The sequence below is a fragment of the Bubalus kerabau genome, chromosome 7 (genome assembly GCF_029407905.1).
Source record: "Bubalus kerabau isolate K-KA32 ecotype Philippines breed swamp buffalo chromosome 7, PCC_UOA_SB_1v2, whole genome shotgun sequence".
In the NCBI taxonomy this organism is placed as follows: Eukaryota; Metazoa; Chordata; class Mammalia; order Artiodactyla; family Bovidae; genus Bubalus; species Bubalus kerabau.
In genome coordinates, this window is record NC_073630.1 from 9,695,953 (window position 1) to 9,715,024 (window position 19,072).

At 42.1% G+C, this 19,072-nt stretch overlaps 1 protein-coding gene across 1 annotated transcript in view; it reads left to right on the top strand.

The window, feature by feature from the left end:
- Positions 1-17,761, top strand: part of LOC129657376 (rho GTPase-activating protein 20-like) — a 56,396-nt gene extending 38,635 nt beyond the window's left edge. The window contains exons 6-11 of the mRNA XM_055587555.1: positions 4,408-4,569; positions 7,969-8,078; positions 8,598-8,778; positions 9,972-10,103; positions 11,272-11,353; positions 17,631-17,761. Of these exons, the coding sequence (XP_055443530.1) occupies positions 4,408-4,569; positions 7,969-8,078; positions 8,598-8,778; positions 9,972-10,103; positions 11,272-11,353; positions 17,631-17,761 (798 nt within the window). The remainder of the gene's footprint in view (positions 1-4,407; positions 4,570-7,968; positions 8,079-8,597; positions 8,779-9,971; positions 10,104-11,271; positions 11,354-17,630) is intronic.
- Positions 17,762-19,072: the final 1,311 nt, after the last annotated feature.

The window sequence follows — 19,072 nt, forward strand, 5'->3', positions numbered from 1 at the left end:
TGGGTGCCTGATGTCCTCTGCCAGCATTCAGAAGTTGTTTTGTGGAATTTGCTCAGCATTCAATGTTCTTTCGATGAATTTGTGGGGAAAAAGTGGTCTTCCTGTTCTATTCCTCTGCCGCCTTAGGACCGCCTCTGAGACTTGAAGCCTGGATTCTACCTCCACAGCAAGCTCTCTTTCCATTCTGCTTCAGACCTAGGTTGCAAATGGAACTGGACTGAATGTTTATATGTCTGTTTGTTTTTAAGTCTTTCCTGTTGCAATTATCCCTGCTAGCATTCCAGTATTGTCCCATTGACATTTCTTTCTCTGAATAAAATGTCTTACTAATTTAGCAAGTACTGGGGCCAGAATAGAATTCCTACTTAAAGTATTTGTGTTCTTATCATTGTTATTCTATACCCACAAAGTTACAAAACTTCATTTTTTAACATTCAAACCCTAATTTGAGCATGAAGAAAACCACTAACCTAAATCTTGCCAGGATTCTTTATGAAAGATAAGGTTGTAAAGTTAACCTGTTTAACAGTCCCCGGCAACCCTCTCCAGTATTATTATCCAGCAAGTCCCACGGACAGGAACCCGACAGGCTATAGTCCATGAGGTCGCAAGAGTTGTACATGACTGAACAACTGAGCACCATACTTTTCGTGGCTATAGTATATATTTTTATTGGTCACAGAGCCAACAAGAACTCTAACTCCAACCAGTGTACATTACGAAATGTCCATCTAGGCCAGAAAATGCAAGCATAGGTCTGAATGTCTATTTTGCTTTCCATCTATGCTTATAGGCTAGCTGGCCATGTAGCTTTGTACCAACTGATAGAGCTTTCTTCCTAAGAGTATTCTTATTAAAGCTGAACAATGAATGAATACATTTGAAATACATGAATACCTGTGGGTAGTTTAGAAATAAAAGAATCAGGTTAGGAGTAGGGAATCCAGGGTGCATAAAGCAACTCAACCCATATAAACCTGTATCTTTTTAACATTTGTACATATTAATTAGGAGAATCTCTTCCTGAATTTAAGAATGCATTTGCTTTCTTCATTCTCTCCTTTGAAAATGATGGTAGTATGAATGTCAGGGCAGAAAGGGCCTAAGGCAAAGTGATGGCATTCCTTGAGCAATGCACACCTTCTGGAGGCTGCACAATCAAATGGAGAATGGGGGTGGGGTCTGCTTAGGGGGAGGTGACTGATGTCTAGGCTGCCTTAGGCCTTCGGAAGGAGGGAAGTCACCTTTATTAAGGCTGCTATGTGCCATGTCTTGTGCTGGGAGGTACATTATATTATGTAGTCCAGTGAGGTGTAGTAGCGTCATTTATGTTACATTTGAGCAAACTGATGCTCAAAGAGTTTTAGGTAACTCATCCAATTAAGAGGCAGAATAGGAGCCTTCTGGTTCTCTCACCCAGCACCACAAGTGGTTCACTCACTTGAATGGACATGGTGACGCACTCACTATGTCTCCGAAAGACAAGTGGATGGGCATTTTAAAAGATTTGGTTAAATTCTTCTCTTTATTTTTCTACAACAGGGCTCCACTAATTGACTTCTGTAACTGGTTATTTAAGCAGGTTATTTAAGGAAATATTAAGCAGGTTTATTGAGCAAATATCAGGAAAACATTCATAGCTGGGCACGAGACACTTTGAACTCAATTTTTCATTGCTGATCACTCTTATTTGAAAAGCATTCCTTTGACAGGGGCTGTTGGTAGGTAAAATTCACCTCTGGGTTAGCTGAGTAAGGTGTCACACAAAAAAATGGCCACCTGTAATCTTACTACATTGTCTGCAATTAATGACTACTTCTCAAGGACCCTAAGGGCTGGAAGTCATCCTTGGAGCTTACTGAGGTGTGTGGCCTCCCAGAGGAGAGGTCCAGAGGCTGACTGATAAGCACTGTCAGGCAGAATGTCTCATGAAAAGCGATTCTTTTTAAGGGAGAAAATTGGGCGTGACTGGGTACTCAGAAAGCCAAACAGGTAACTGAAAGAGCAAGGAAACTTCCTACAAATGCGGCTTAATTTGAATATTAAATAACTATGGCCTTTCAAATGAGATCTGAAGCCAGAATCCACTGATAACACTTCACATTAGGAAACCTGTATAACTATAGGTTAAGTGCCTCATGACACAGGGCAAAGGGAATAGAGAGCACTCTCTGGGGGAATACTGTCACAGGGAGAGTCAACCGTGCGTCTGATCACGCCTCTAGGTTTAACTACTGGTTTGCAGAATATGGGGAAGAAGAACATGTTAACACCACAAGGATGCAATTAGCCTGCTTCAGAATGAGGGGAATGCTATATAACAAATGATTCAGTTTCTCTCTTTCAGCCTCTGCCATGAACATGCTGCTGAATGCAAGTGGTGGAAATCAGGCTAAATAAGCTAAACTACTAGTAGTGAAAATCTCTCTTCTACATTAGTTTCAGATAAGAAGACACTTAGGAAGAGTTCTCTCCAAAAGTGGGCCTTTGGGTGTATATCAAGGACCCGCAAGGACAACCAACACACGTGTCTACCACCCACAAAGCCAAAACAGCTCTTTGGAGCTGCTCTTGAGGATGTATGTGATAATGACACCCTGCCCACCCCAATTCTGGTAGGTCTTATTTTGGTTTCTGTAACCTTCCTGAGAAGGGGAGTTCTGAGAGATCAAGTGTTCTCTTCCAAATCTACTCCCAAATGAAGAAGTCTGACTTTGTCCGATAAGATTCATAACATTACTTCAAAGAATAAGACCTGATTTAGGTACTGCAGAGTCAGAAGGCAACTACAAGATGAAAAGATACTCTCATCCATTCCGCTGATTTCAACAAAGACCCATCTATACCAGCTCAGACCAGTTAACATGGACTCTGTAAGTTAAGGCAATTAGAGAAGGCGAGGTTGAGATAAAGAGTGAGAGCAGTCCTTTACAGATCACCTTTATGAGGCGAGAAGGAGCAGCAGTCAGATTAGTGAGCTGCTGCCCTTACCCAAGGAAAGAGTAAGTATATAGAGGCATGTATGTGGAAAGCTCCTGTCTTAAGGGGGAGGGGGGGTGTTCTTCTGCAAGGTTGTACAGAGTAGTTATCGCTTAAACAGCTGCGGCAGGAATTCTGGAGATCAGCCAGAGGCTGGGACCAGCTGGGAGCTGGGCAAAATCCACCCAATGTCCATTTTTTCCTTCGGGTGAAAGAGTACTTGTTTTGCATAGAATGGTGGGGAGATCCTGGAGGCGAGTTTGAACTCCAGGCTATTTGGAGCCGCGTAGCTTTCCTTCAGACCCTGGGTGTAAGAATCTCTGAGAGTCCACCTCATCCTCATATGTCTTCTCGTCTACTCCCTTGAGGTCCACACTAGTCTCAAGTTTCGTTCAGCTGAGTCTACTCCCCCTTATGATGCAAAGTGTCTCACATGGATTAGATATGTAACTCAGGTGTTTCAGCATAAAGTACGCATCCTCTGGCAAAGATGAATCATGTGCTCCTGACAGAATGTGTCAAAAGAGAGTCACAGAGTTTGGACTGTGCTATATCAAATTAGTGTGTTGAACTGTAAGCATTAACTCTTGTTCACTGTCCACTATCTCTGTAAGCACTACACTAGATGCAGGGAATTTTATGGTATATATGAAGAAATTTATCATACTAGCTACGTGCCAGCTACTACCCCAGACCTTGCGTCTTTCACAGAACATTTAGGCAGTAGCCATGACTATCATCACCCCCACTTCATAAATGAAAATCACAAGAGCCTCACCCAAGTATGTGCTATGCCCAAAGTCACACAGTGGATGATTGGCATAACAGATTCCACATTCCTTGAAAAACCTGGCTCCAATATCTGTTACCTCTCTAACTCTGCAGACAGCAGAGGACATGAAAATACAGGAAAAGGAACTAGAAAGGCTGATGAGAGAGGAATGTCATCGGAGAAGGAGGAGGGGCGTATTGAGCCTGATTTTCAAGGGAGGGAATACAGGAAACAGGGATGAATGGGGTGGACAGTCCCTGGAAGGGGAATAAATGAATAGAGCATGACTATGGCAAAAAGATTTCCACACGTAGGGAAGAGCATCTATAATAGGGAATAATGAGAAAGGAGCGGTGAAGGAGGAGAGGGTGAATCTACAAAGGCCCTAAAGCAGAGACGTTTAACACAGTAAATTCACTGAAACGGAAAATCCGATTACACAAGTGTTTAAAATGTTTCAGTGTATGAATGTCAAATCGATTGTTGGGTCGAAAATATATTTAGAGACTCTGGAGAAAAAATTTCAAACTGACTTCGGTGCTGTTCTAGAAGTGTACCCTCATATACCACAGCTCTGTCAAAAAAGGGGCAAGCGTGTGGTCTGTGCTTCTAGGCATGAAATGTCCCACAGTTTTCTTTTCTTTCCTTCCCTATAGGATATGCATTCCTTTATCAATCAGAAATGGCCGTTCACAGAGAGCATCTTTAGAAAATCAGCCAGTATAAAATCATGCAGCGTCCTACAGAAGAAACTAAACTGTGGAGACACAGTGAACTTGAATGATGAACCAGTTCTTGTGATATCGTCGGTCTTAAAGGTAAGGAAAGTTTGAGCATTATCCACACACGGTAAATCTGAAGCTATATGACTGGTCCTTCAGTATGAATGCCCAAGAAACATAATAGGCATAAGAGAGGAAGGATCTGAAAAGTGAAAGACATTTCACAAAGCCAAAACTGAAGGAAGGTACCTCAAATGTTATAAGCCCCATACATTAGATATTTTCCTTTTTCATTGCACATCTTGACTCCAGAACGCTCCATGCAAAAGAATAACAATATATTTCAAAATACCCACTTACACATTGAGTGTTTACCAAAACAAGCTTTCTGCTTTGGATGACTTCCTCATCACCTTCCTAATGAAGGCCACATTTCCAAAAGAAAATTCATATTAAGCTTTTGGAAACAGTTAACAGAGGCAACTTCCCAGGTGGCTCAGACAGTAAAGAATCCGCCTTCAATGCAGGAAACCTGGGTTCCATCCCTGGGTTGCAAGGATCCCCTGGAACAGGGACTGGCATATGACTCCAGTATTCTTGCCTCGAGAATCCCATGGACAGTGGAGTCTGGTAGGCTATAGTCCATGAGGTGGCACAGAACTGGACACGGCTGAAGCAACTTAGCATGGATGCAGGACAGATGTTTACTCACTATGGTAAACTCGTGTGTTTAGTGTGTGTGTGTGTGTGTGTGTGTGTGTGTGTGTGTGTCTGTGTGTCTGTGTGTGTTACTCTTCTACTCGCAGCCGACTCTCTGTGATCCCATTGACTGTAGCCCAGCAGAGTCCTCTGTCCATGGAATCCTCCAGGCAAGAATACTAGAGTGGGTTGCCATGCCCTTCTCCAGGGGATCTTCCTGCCAGGGATCGAACCTGCATCTCTTGCATCTCCTGCATTGGCAGGCAGGTTTTTTACCACTAGGTCCACCTGGGAAGCCCATTTGGCTTACAATGAATCAAAAAACGCTTAGTGAGGCCAGCAAAATCTCTGATCAATTCATCATCCTCCCTTCCCCTGTGTCTCAATGCCTTTTACTTGAAAATTAGTGTAGGGATGACTCCACCATTTGTTCCTCCTTTTATCTCCCTTACCATCTTTAATGGGCTTTGTTAACATTTGTAAGTTTAACCCACCAACCAAGGTTACAGTTACACGGTAGCCAGTTTTACTACGTGCCTAATCTTATAAATCTTATTTTTAAAGTGAGTGCAAAAATCAAAATCTGTTTGGAATTTTGCAAAAGTCAATAGATTTATATAAAAAATGGACTGAGTTTGAAATGATACAGCTAAATCACAAGTGTGTAGTTAAATTTCTACCAGGGCGGTAATACAACAGAAAGAAAAAATTAATCAATCCATCTTGGTGCTTGTTAGCAGCTATGAACAAAAATATATTGATGTAGTAATTACTACAGACAGGTTATTAAAATTATCCTAGAAACTAAATAACTTATGGTGTTTCCTTGTCCCCTATTAATGTTCCCTTGGATGATAATAACAACAGTGCAGATATGATTTAGAGTTGACCCCTACTACACTGGACCCATAATAATACACACTAGGTATGCAAATAGCAAGTAGAGTGCTACCCTCTCTAAGGTGCACACTTGGAACTGATTTGATTTTTGAGCAAGTGTTACAAGGCTCTTGCCTGTTTCCATGCTATAAGCTAGTAAGACTAGTAAGCTTACAGACTAGTAAGAGGGTGGCTACTTATGGGTACAGGTCTTAGACAGTCCCAAAGTTTTCTCTTCCTAAAGTTGATTGATCTTGGTGGGGAATCAAACCTTGCAACTTTGGCCTTGAGAATACCATATGTCAAAGCATCCATGGAGTTGGTCTAAATCAGAAATGAATATAGAATCAGAACCACATTGAGTTTTTCATTCAACTGTGTATAAACAGAGGTCCAAAAGCAAATACCCATGGCATATTCTGCATGAGTCATACCCTGGCTTAACCATACTCAGTCTCACCAATGGATTCTACAGCACAGGGTTCAGGAGAGAGGAGAGACACACTCCAAGTGCATGTAGTTTGGCACACAAAGCATAGGCCCTGCTGCACACTCCCAGACTCCCCGAAGTCAAAGCCAGATGACATGGTTGAATGGCATCACCAACTCCATGCACATGAATTTGAACAAGACCCAGGTGTTGGTGATGGACAGGAAAGCCAGGTGTGCAGACCATGGGGTCGCAAAGAGTAGGACAGGACTGAATGGCTGAACTGAAATGGAGTGCTTCCTCCTTCCAAATGTACTGCGGACACTCCATAAGAAGCCTAGTGAAACCCTGATGACCATCATTGGGTACTGTATACCAATTACAAGAAAAAGTATGCGAGGACTGAGACTTTGTACATTATCTTCATACTCTGTCCTCAGTACTCAAGAGAGTGCCTGACACAAACAGCAGCTCAATGAGTCCTGAGACAAGCGAACACTATCAGGATTACAATCATGATAGTTGCCTTAGAAACACTGCCTAAAGAAGATACTATTAAGAGAAGTCAGGCTGTATATTAAGACCAGTGGAAGCAAGTTGTGCCTTTGAACCTGGCAAGGCAATGCAATCATTTCCTCTCAGTCTTGCACAACAGGTTACAACTTCATCTATTTTAATAGGCCCCATTCTATGATAGGAAGCCTTGATCATCAGGATAAAGTTTCCAGGCCTCCTCTTCGGAAGCTGACATTTGCATATTCTATCCCACAGGTGTCAAGTTGCAATGTATCTAAATTTTCAGTTTCCTCTTTGGGTGGATATATTCCATTCTCAGAGTTGTAAGGGTATCATGTAGTTTACGATTGGGGATTGTGATTTATTTCCTACACCGGCTGCTTAAAAGTCTGTAGAACTGAACTTTTATATGATTTTTTTTTTTTAAGAGAAAAGGATTGAAGCTATTTCAATACTAGCTTTTTCCCAAAGAGCACACGTACTTCAGGTTTTCTCTTAATATGTGCAGAAGAGCATGTAGGGGTGTAATTTTGTTTGTTTTATTTCAGAACTTCTCTTTCTTGAATTAAGAGCAAGCATGTGTCTGAAGGAAACAAACAAAATGGGCATGTGCGTTTCTTTTCAAGAAACTAATAGGATTTAGGATCAGTTATCACCAGACCTTGCCAGTTTGTACTAATGTGTTAACATGTACACAAAGAGTAAGTTCCAGGCGATAGAAGGAGCTTTCGTTTCATTCTCACTACAGCCCAGACTCTGGTTTTATGCTTCTAATTTTAGTTGGGTAAAATCCAACCAGTACTTCTAGGTGTGCAAGGTTGTGGTGAATGACAGCCAAGCTCTGTGTGAATCAGTCTGGGTGGCTGTGAAGGAATTGTGGACTGAATTGAATTTTTCCACTAAATATTTTCTTTGCAATTTCTCCATTGAATTTATCCTAAGAATAATATATACTTTTTGATCTATATAAGGATTTTCTTCGAAATATCCAAGGAAACTTATTTACAGCCAGTCTGTATGATAAATGGCTTGATGTTATTGATCAAGGGAACGAGCAAGAGAAAATAACGTCGACCCAGAGGTAATGATGCAATAATTACTCAACTCTGAGAAAATACAACCAACATACTCTTAGGAAAATATTAGCTTATAGTTTACAGCTATGTCCTCGAAAATAATGATCAGTATCACGGGGGTTCACTTGATCATGCCCATGGATGCCAGTTTGAAAAGAGATGCATGCCTTATTGGTGACACTGTAATTGCTGTTTTTCTCCTAATCTTATTAACATGGAATGCTTGACCATTTTACACCTTCTGAATACATGAAACTGTTGGCGATGAAATCCACTGGTCTAAAATGAGATGATAAAGAACCAATCCGCCAGTGGTATGATCTTAAATACAAACACATAACTAACCAGAGCCGGTCTTACCTGGTTCAGGAATTAAATTCAGTGAAACATTTTTGTATGCATTCATGCCTGGAACTGAGAGAATGGACTGTGTATATGGTATAAAAAGAAGTACTTTGTTCTCTGTATTCCCACTTACTAAGCAAAATGACTCGCTTATTTATAAGTGTTTTTTCTGTCCTTAGGCATCTAGACCAGCTGCCGAGAGCCAATGTAATTTTCATGCGATATCTTTTTGGATGTTTACACAACATTGAGCAACATTCCTCATCCAATCAGATGACAGCTTATAATTTATCATTGTGTATATCCCCAAGCATTCTTTGTCTGTCTAATTCTGGCAGCTCAGAAAACTTCAGCAAACAGGTAACAAGATCTCTCATTTTTATGCCTTGCGGAGCAGAGTCCCCATCTTGAACCTGCAGTCTGTAGTATTAACTCTGATGAACCAGGTTTTAAAGTGCACATTTTAATTACACTGCCTTGGAGTGGCAGAGTCCTACTCTGGTTGGGCATGGGAAGGTGTATTATAACTGAGAACAGTTGACTCACTTCCCGTTTGCCACCCAAGAGATTAAACGATAGAGAGGTAAGAGTAGGATGATATGATAGAAAAAACGTGGCTTTGGAATCGGAGAGCCAAGGTTCAACTCTCAGCCTAATCACTGAGGGTGTACAAGCCTCCAAACTATGATTTCATCATTACCCAATGATGACAACACCCAATACATCTGGTCACTGTCGGCACATCTTGGCGGCCTGGGCAATATGAGCACCTGAGGCTCCACACATACTGGCCGCACTCTGCCAGCTGTGGCTCATTCAGGAAAACACTTGGCTGCTATTGTGTCTCAACCTGAGGATGAAGAAGCTAGTAAAATATTTCAGAACATCCTAACAGAGCCACAACATGCCTAATAAGATCACAGCTCTTCCCCAAGCTCCCCTGGACAGCAAATGTGAGGCAAGGGAATGTGCTAAGACAGACAGACATGTTTTCTCTCCAGATGCTTTCTTTCCTCACAAACCCCCCCGGCCCACACAGAAACCTGTGCTACCCAAGTTTCAGGCATTACTTCACTGAAGTGAAATTCACAACTGGTGTTGTATTCGATACTTTATAAATTTTAATAATATGAGATATATAAAATCTATCTCAATAAAACTAGAAAAAAATTTTATTAAAAATAAATAAAACTTAATAAGAGAACATACATTTTTGTTCCAAATATCCTATGTGGGCTACTTAAAAATCATCCTAGTTTTAAGCATGTTAACCATCATTACAAAATTTTAGCTATTAAACCAGGCTACATAGTATAACTTTAGCCCACTGACTCAAAGAATTTTAAAATTTGAGGCCAAACTACTCTTCAAAGTATCAGTTATGTCTTAGAAAAAGCTGATGTATATATATTTATATAGTTTTTAGCCAAGTCTGAATTTTTCTCAGATTTCTTTTGCACTTTTTGTTAGAGCCAAGACTCATGGATGAAATGTGATTTACTATTACACCATATGTACAGTAATACCCCGTTTTTTGCCCCTTCGTGTTACAGATTTCTTTCATACAATTTCTAATTGAAAACTGTCTCAAGATATTTGGAGAAGATATCACTTCTCTCTTCGGAGAGACCTCAGTGAGTTCTGATAACAGTGATATCACTGATATTACCGATAACAGTGAGAAGGTTGCAGGTACGTGAATAATGTAACTGGCTTTGATGCCAAAGACAGCAAGGCTGCCAGGCGTCAATGGGAGATCCTAGAGCCCAAAGCACATTCTAAGGGCAGTAATTACCATCTGCTCCAAGACATGGGAAGTTTCCCACTTGTGAGATCAAAGCAAGGTTAAGACTGTTCTGATTTCAAGAAGCAACTAGTACAGCTTTAGGAGACATCATGATTCGTTGAGTTCAGTTCAGTTGCTCAGTCGTGTCGGACTCTTTGGGACCCCAAGTACTACAGTGACCCCAAATCGTTGGGGTCGAGGACTGCAGCGCGCCAGGCCTCCCTGTCCATCACCAACTCCCAGAGCTTACTCAAACTCATGTCCTTTGAATTGGTGATGCCATCCAACCATCTCATCCTCTCTCGTCCCCTTCTCCTCCTGCCTTCAATCTTTCCCAGCATCAGGGTCTTTTCCACTGAGTCAGTTCTTTATATCAGGTGACCAAAACATTGGAGTTTCAGCTTCAGCATCAGTTTGATTCCTGTGTTTGGGGTGGCCTTTCTGTATTCTGGCAGCTTGTGATTCCTCTTTATTGTGGAGGTTCCTCACTGTGGGTGGGGTTGTGTGAGTGGCTTGTCAAGGTTTCCTGCTTAGGGAAGCTTGTGTCCCTGTTCTGGTGGGTGGAGCTGGACTTCTCTCCAGAGTGCAATGAAGTGTCCAGTAGTGAGTTTTGAAATGTCTACGGGTTTGGTGTGAATTTGGGCAGCCTGTATATTGATGCTCAGGGCTATGTTCCTGCGCTGCTGGAGAATTAGCCCGGTATGTCTTGCTCTGGAACTTGTTGGCTCTTGGGTGGTGCTTGATGAGCTCTTATCCATTAATGTTCCCTGGAGTCAGGAGTTCTCTGGTGTTCTCAAGTTTTGGACTTAAGCCTCCTGCCTCTGGTTTTCAATCTTATTCTTACAGTTGCCTCAAGACTTCTCTCTCTGAACAGCTCCAATAATATAACATCTAGGTCAAAGATGAAAAGCTTCTCCACAGTGAGGGACACCAAGATAGTTTCACCAAATTAGATGGAGAAGAGAAGAGGGAGGAGGAAGATAGAGTTGACCAGGAGAAGAAGAGTGGGAATCAGACGGGTAGAGAGCAAGCTAGCCAGTAATCAATTCCCTATGTGCTCTACACAGTTGGACTCCTCAGAGAGGCTCATGCAGTTACACAGAGAAGAGAAGGAAGAAGGAGACAGAGGTTACCAGGACAAGAATAGAGGTAATCAAAAGGAGAGAGACAGATCCAGCCAGTAATCAGTTCCCAAAGTGTTCTCCACAGCCTTGAACACACAAAGAGATTCACAGACTTGGGTATGGAAGAGAAGGGTGAGGCAGGAGTTAGAGGCGACCTGGTGGAGAAAAAGGAGAGTCAAAAGGGGGAGAGAGCAATCAAGGCAGTGATCAAACTCCCAAGTAAAAATGGGTAGTGAAGATTGGGTTCTTAAACCTACAAAATTGATAACAAATACCAAAAAGCACACATTAAAAGTCTACAGTAAAGGTTAGAGTCTCCCAAATACAATATTAAAAGAACAAAATAAAGTCACAAAAAATGATAAAATATATATATGAAGTTTGCATTAAAAATAGGGTCTTTTTTCCTGAAAGGTAATAGTAGGTTATAAAAATTAAAATTAAAGAAGTAATAGTGGATTTAAAAATTAAAAAAAAATTTTTAATGATAATTATAAACATATTCCTAGGAATTTCTCTGGAGTTGTTTTCGGCAGTGTGGGGTTAGTTCAGTTTCAGATAGTTCCGTGATCCAGCTTATACTTCTCAAGATCTCTAGGCCACTTCCAATGTAGTCAGTGCTAACTACAAGGTTTTAATCTGTTGCACCTGTCTTTTCCAGAGCGGATCCCTCTGTTTATTTTAACATCTTCTGTTTGCTGGTTTCTTCAGTGTCTAATTTCCACCCTGACTGATGGGGGCAAAGGTGGTCACTTATTTAGGCTCACTTATTCAGTGGTGCTGTGGGGATGGAGGAGCACTGCAAACAAATATCCCTGGCGTGTGCTCACAGTGTCCTGGCCGCACTGGGTTTGCCCCCGCTCACAGTGTGTGTGCTTTCCCAGTCTACACTGCTCAGGCTCCAGTTTGCTCTGCCTGCAACTATCTGAGGTGGGCCCTGGGTTGCGTGCACTTCCCAGGTCTAAGAGGTTCAGGTTCAGGTTCAGGTTCTCAGGTACTCCACAAAGGCACAGACTCAGTCGGACCTGCATTTTGTGCCCTTCCGAGGTCCGAGCAGCTCAGGCGACGAGGTACTTGACAAGCACAGTCAGCCGCAGGTGTGGTGTGTCTTATCAGCTCTCTAATCCCAGCTGCTCAGATTCCTGGGTGGCAGCAGGCATGCCCATCTCAGGTGGGCCATGTCTCTCTGTTGGGGAGCTGATCTCTGGCTGTGACCCTCCCAGCGGATGTCAACCGCCCAGAATCCCAAGAAGTATTGGTTAGCAAATGGGAGCCTGCTTGCAGTTTTGTAGAGGATGCCTCTCTGAGGCTGAGATTGCCCCTTTTTGGCTCTGGCTGCCCCCGGCTGCCACCCTGTCTCCAGCGGGGGATGAGCCAGTTGACAGCCAGCTAGCTCTTCTCCCGTATTCTCTCAGTTCTCTGCCCTGTGAGTGGGCCAGGAAGTGCCTTAGATTAGGGCTTTTCACAGGATGGTTTTCTCTATTTTTTTTCTCTCTCTCTGGCTATCCCACAATTTGGGTTGCTATCTCACATTAGCTCCCTCAGATTGCCCTCAGGGCACTCAGGCCTGGTCCTTACCCTAAGCAATGCAGCCCGCACCTCCCTGTTCAGGCCCCCCGCTTGCTGCTGGCAATTGTGAGTGTCTGGACTAGTTCCCTGCTGGAAGTTGATGTTAGGCACGCAATCTGTGGGGTTTCTTTCTTTCTTTTTCCTCCCCGTTATGTTACCCTCTGATATTCCAAAATTCCTCAATGGCCTGCCAATGGGAGTGTTTCTTAGTGTTTGGAAACTTCTCTTTTAAGACTCCCGTCCCAGGACAGATCTCTGTCCCTACCTCATTTGTCTGTCTTTTTCTCTTTTATATTTTTTCCTACCTGCTTTTAAGACAACGCGCTGCCTTTCTGGGTCCCTGATGTCCTCTTCAAGCATTCAGAAGTTGTTTTGTGGAATTTGCTCAGCATTCTATATTCTTTCGATGAACTTGTGTGGAGAAAGTGGTGTTTCTGTCCTATTCTTCCGCCACCTTAGGACCGCCCCTGAGACTTGAACTCTCCATTGTACTTTCACAGCAAGCTCACTTTCCATTCTGCTTCAGACCTAGGTTGCAAATGGAACTGGACCGAATGTTTATATGTCCTTTTGTTTTTAAATCTTTCCTCTTGCAATTATCCCTGCTACCATTCCAGTATTGTCCCATTGACATTTCTTTCTCTGAATAAAATGTCTTACCAATTTAGGAAGTACTGGGGCCAGAATAGAATTTCTAATTAAAGTATTTGTATTCTTATAATTGTTATTCTATACCCACAAAATTTCAAAATTTCATTTTTTAACATTCAAAGCCTACTTTGAGTATGAGGAAACACTGACCTAAATCTTTCCAGGATTGTTTAAGAAGGATGAGGTTATAAAGTTAACCTGTTTAACAGTCCATGGCAACCCACTCCAGTATTATTATCCAGGGAAACCTTGGACAGCAGCTGAGAGGCTATAGTCCATGGGGTCTCAAGAGTTGGACACGACTGAACAACTGAGCACCATACTTTTCATGGCTATAGTATATAGTTTTATTGGTCACAGAGCCAACAAGAATTCTAACACCAACCAATGTACATTGCGACAGGTCCATCTGGGCCTGAAAATAAAAGCATAGGCCTTAATGTCTATTTTGCTTTCCATCTATGCTTATAGGCTAGCTGGACATATAGCTTTGTACCAACTGATAGAGATTTCTTCCTAAGAGTATTCTTTTTAAAGCTGAACAATGAATGAATACATTTGAAATACATGAATATCTGTGGGTACTGTAGAAATAAAAGAATCAGGTTAAGAGTAGGGAAACCAGGGTGCATAAAGCAACTCAACCCATATAAACATGTACCTTTTTAACATTTTTACATGTTAATTAGGAGAATCTCTTCCTGAATTTAAGAATGCATTTACTTTCTTCATTCTCTCCTTTTAAAATGATGGTGGTATGAATGTCAGGGCAGGAAGAGCCTAAGGCAAAGTGATGGCATTCCTTGAGGAATGCACACCTTCTGGAGGCTGCACAATCAAATGGAGAATGGGGGTGGGGTCTGCTTAGGGGCAGGTGACTGATGTCTAGTCTGCCTTAGGCTTTCTGAAGGATGGAAATCACCTTTATTAAGATGCTATGTGCCATGTCTTGTGCTGGGTAGTACATTATGTTATGTAGTCCAGTGAGGTGTAAGTAGCATCATTTATGTTACATTTGAGCAAACTGATGCTCAAAGAGTTTTAGGTAACTCATCCAATTAAGAGGCAGAATAGGAGCCTTCTGGTTCTCTCACCCAGCACCACAAGTGGATCACTCACTTGAATGGACATGGTGACGCACTCACTATGTCTCCGAAAGACAAGTGAATGGGCATTTTAAAAGATTTGGTTAAATTCTTCTGTTTATTTCTCTACACCTGGGCTCCTCTAATTGACTTCTGTAGCTGGTTATTTAAGCAGGTTATTTAAGGAAATATTAAGCACGTTTATTGAGCAAATATCAGGAAAACATTCATAGCTGGGCACGAGACACTTTGAACTCAATTTTTCATTGCTGATCACTCTTTTTTGGAAAGCATTCCTTTGACTGGGGCTGTTGGTAGTTAAAATTCATCTTTGGGTTACCTGAGTAAGGTGTCACACACACACAAAAAAATGGCCCCCTGTAATCTTACCACATTTTCTGCAATTAATGATTACTTCTCAAGGACCCTGAGGGCAGGAAGTCATCCTTGGAGCTGACTGAGGTGTGTGGCCTCCCAGAGGAGAGGTCCAGAGGTTGACTGATAAGCACTGTCAGGCAGGATGTTTCATGAACGGCGATTCTTTTCAAGAGAGAAAATTGGGCATGACTGGGTATTCAGAAAGCCAAACAGGTAACTGATCAGAGGAAGGAAACTTACTACAAATGCTGCTTGATTTGAATATTAAATAATTTTGCCCTTTCAAATGAGATCTGAAACCAGAATCCACTGATAAAACTTCACGTTAGGAAACCTGTATAACTATAGGTAAAGTGCCTCATGACACAGGGCAAAGGGAATAGAGAGCACTCTCTGGGGGAATACTGTCACAGGGAGAGTCAACCCTGCGTCTGATCACGCCTCTAGGTTTAACTACTGGTTTGCAGAATATGGGGAAGAAGAACATGTTAACACCACAAGGATGCAATTAGCCTGCTTCAGAATGAGGGGAATGCTATATAACAAATGATTCAGTTTCTCTCTTTCAGCCTCTGCCATGAACATGCTGCTGAGTGTAAGTGGTGAAAATCAGGCTAAATAAGCTAAACTACTACTAGTGAAAATCTCTCTTCTACATTAGTTTCAGACAAGAAGACACTTAGGAAGAGTTCTCTCAAAGGGTGGGCCTTCGGCCGTATCTCCGGGATCCGTGAGGACAACCAACACGCGTGTCTACCACCCACAAAGCCAAAACAGCTCTTTGGAGCTGCTCTTGAGGATGTATGTGATAATGACACCCTGCCCACCCCAATTCTGGTAGGTCTTATTTTGGTTTCTCTAACCTTCCTGAGAAGGGGAGTTCTGAGAGATCAAGTGTTCTCTTCCAAATCTACTCCCAAATGAAGAAGTCTGGCTTTGTCCGATAAGATTCATAACATTACTTCAAAGAATAAGATCTGATTTAGGTACTGCAGAGTCAGAAGGCAACTACAAGATGAAAAGATACTCTCATCCATTCCGCTGATTCCAACAAAGACCCATCTATACCAGCTCAGACCAGTTAACATGGACTCTGTAAGTTAAGACAGTTAGAGAAGGTGAGGTTGAGAAAAAGAAGGAGAGCAGTCCTTTACAGATCACCTTTATGAGGCGAGAATGGGCAGCAGTCAGATTAGTGAGCTGCTGCCCTTACCCAAGAAAAGAGAAGTATATAGAGACAGGTATATGAAAAGCTCCTGTCTTAAGGGGGCCTGTTCTTCTGCAAGGTTCTTCAGAGTAGTTATCTCTTAAACAGCTGCAGCAAGGAATTCTGGAGGTCAGCCAGAGGCTGGGACTGGCTGGGAGCTGGGCAAAATCAACCCATTGTCCATTTTTCCTTTGGGTGAGAGACTACTTGTTTTGCATAGAATGCTGGGGAGGTCCTGGAGGCGAGTTTGAACTCCAGGCTATTTTGAGCTGCGTAGCTTTCCTTCAGACTCTGTGTGTAAGAATCTCTGAGAGTCCACCTCATCCTCATATGTCTTCTCGTCTCCTCCCTTAAAGTCCACACGAGTCTCAAGACTCCTTCAGCTGAGTCTACTCCCACTTATGATGCAAAATATCTCACACGGATTTGATATGCAACTCAAATGTTTAAGCATAAAGTACGCATCCTCTGACAAAGATGAATCATTTGCTCCTGACAGAATGTGTCAAAGGAGAGCCAAAGAGTTTGGACTGTGCTATATCAAATTAGTGTATTGAACTGTAAGCATTAACTCTTGCTCACTGTCCACTATCTCGGAAGCACTAACTAGATGCAGGGAATTTTATGGTATATATGAAGAAATTTATCATACAGGCTACGTGCTAGCTACTACCTCAGACCTTGCGTCTTTCACAGAAAATTTAGGGGGTAGCCATGACTATCATCAGTGCCACTTCATAAATGAAAAACAAAAGAGCCTCACCCAAGTATGTGCTATGCCCAAAGTCGCACAGTGGATGACTGGCATAAGAGATTCCACATTTCTTGAAAAACCTGGCCCAATATCTGTTATCTCTCTAACTCTGCAGACAGCAGAGGAAATGAAAATACAAGAAAAGGAACTAGAAAGGCTGATGAGAGAAGAATGTCATCGGAGAAGGAGGAGAGGCGTATTGAGCCTGATTTTGAGGGGAGGGAATACAGGAAACAGGAATGAATGGGGTGGACAGTCCCTGGAAGGGGAATAAATGAATAGAGCATGACTATGGCAAAAAGATTTCCACACGTAGGGAAGAGCATCTATAATAGGGAATAATGAGAAAGGAGCGGTGAAGGAGGAGAGGGTGAATCTACAAAGGCCCTAAAGCAGAGACGTTTAACACAGTAAATTCACTGAAACGGAAAATCTGATTACACAAGTGTTTAAAATGTTTCAGTGTATGAATGTCAAATCGATTGTTGGGTTGAAAATATATTTAGAGACACTGAAGAAAAAATTTCAAATTGACTTCAGTGCTGTTCTAGAACTGTACCCTCATATACCACAGCTCTGTCAAAACAGGAGCAAGCGTGTGGTCTGGGCTTCTAGGCATGAAACGTCCCACAGTTTTCTTTTCTTTCCTTTCCTATAGGATATGCTTTCCTTTATCAATCAAAAAGGGCCATTCACACAAGGCATCTTCGGAAAATCAGCCAGTATAAAATCATGCAGAGCCCTAAAGAAGAGACTAAACTGTGGAGACACAGTGAACTTGAAAGATGAACCAATTCTTGTCATAGCGTGGGTCTTAAAGGTAAGGAAAGTTTGAGCATTATCCACAAGCGGTAAATCTGAAGCTATATAACTGATCTTTCATTATGAGTGCCCAAGAAACGTAATAGGCATAAGAGAGGAAGGATCTGAAAAGTGAAAAACACTTCACAAAGCCAAAACTGAAGGAAGGTACCTCAAATGTTATAAGCCCCATACATTAGATATTTTCCTTTTTCATTGCACATCTTGACTCCGGAACACTCCATGCAAAGGAATAACAATATATTTCAAAATACCCACTTACACATTGAGTGTTTACCAAAACAAGCTTCCTGCTTTAGATGACTTCCTCATCACCTTCCTAATGAAGGCCACATTTCCAAAAGAAAATTCATATTAAGCTTTTGGAAACAGTTAACAGAAGTAACTTCCCAGGAAGCTCAGACAGTAAAGAATCCGCCTTCAATGCAGGAAACCTGGGTTCCATCCCTGGGTTGCAAGGATCCCCTGGAACAGGGACTGGCATACGACTCCAGTATTGTTGCCTGCAGAATCCCATGGACAGTGGAGTCTGTCAGGCTATTGTCCATGAGGTGGCACAGAATTGGACACGGCTGAAGGAACTTAGCATGGATGCAGGACAGATGTTTACTCACTACGGTAAACCCGTGTTTTTAGTGTGTGTGTGTGTGTGTGTGTGTGTGTGTGTGTGTCTGTGTGTGTTAGTCTCCTAGTCGCAGCCGACTCTCTGTGATCCCATTGACTGTAGCCCAGCAGACTCCTCTGTCCATGGAATCCTCCAGGCAAGAATACTAGAGTGGGTTGCCATGCCCTCCTCCAGGGGATCTTCCTGCCAGGGATCGAACCTGCATCTCTTGCATCTCCTGCATTGGCAGGCAGGTTTTTTACAACTAACACCACCTGGGAAGCCCATTTGGCTTACAATGAATCAAAAAACGCTTAGTGAGGCCACCAAAATCTCTGATCACTTCATCATCCTTCCTTCCCCTGTTTCACAATGCCTTTTACTTGAAAATTAGTGTAGGGATGACGCCACCGTTTGTTCCTCCTTTTTCCTCCTTTTATCTCCCTTACCATCTTTAATGGGCTTTTTTAACACTTGTAAGTTTAACCCACCACCCAAGCTTACAGTTACATGGTAACCAGTTTTACTACATGCCTAATCTTATAAATGTTATTTTTAAACTGAGTGCAACAATCAAAATCTGTTTGGAATTTTGCAAAACTCAATAGATTTATACAAAATATAGACTGAGTTTGAAATTATACAGCTAAATCACAAGTGTGTAGCTAAATTTC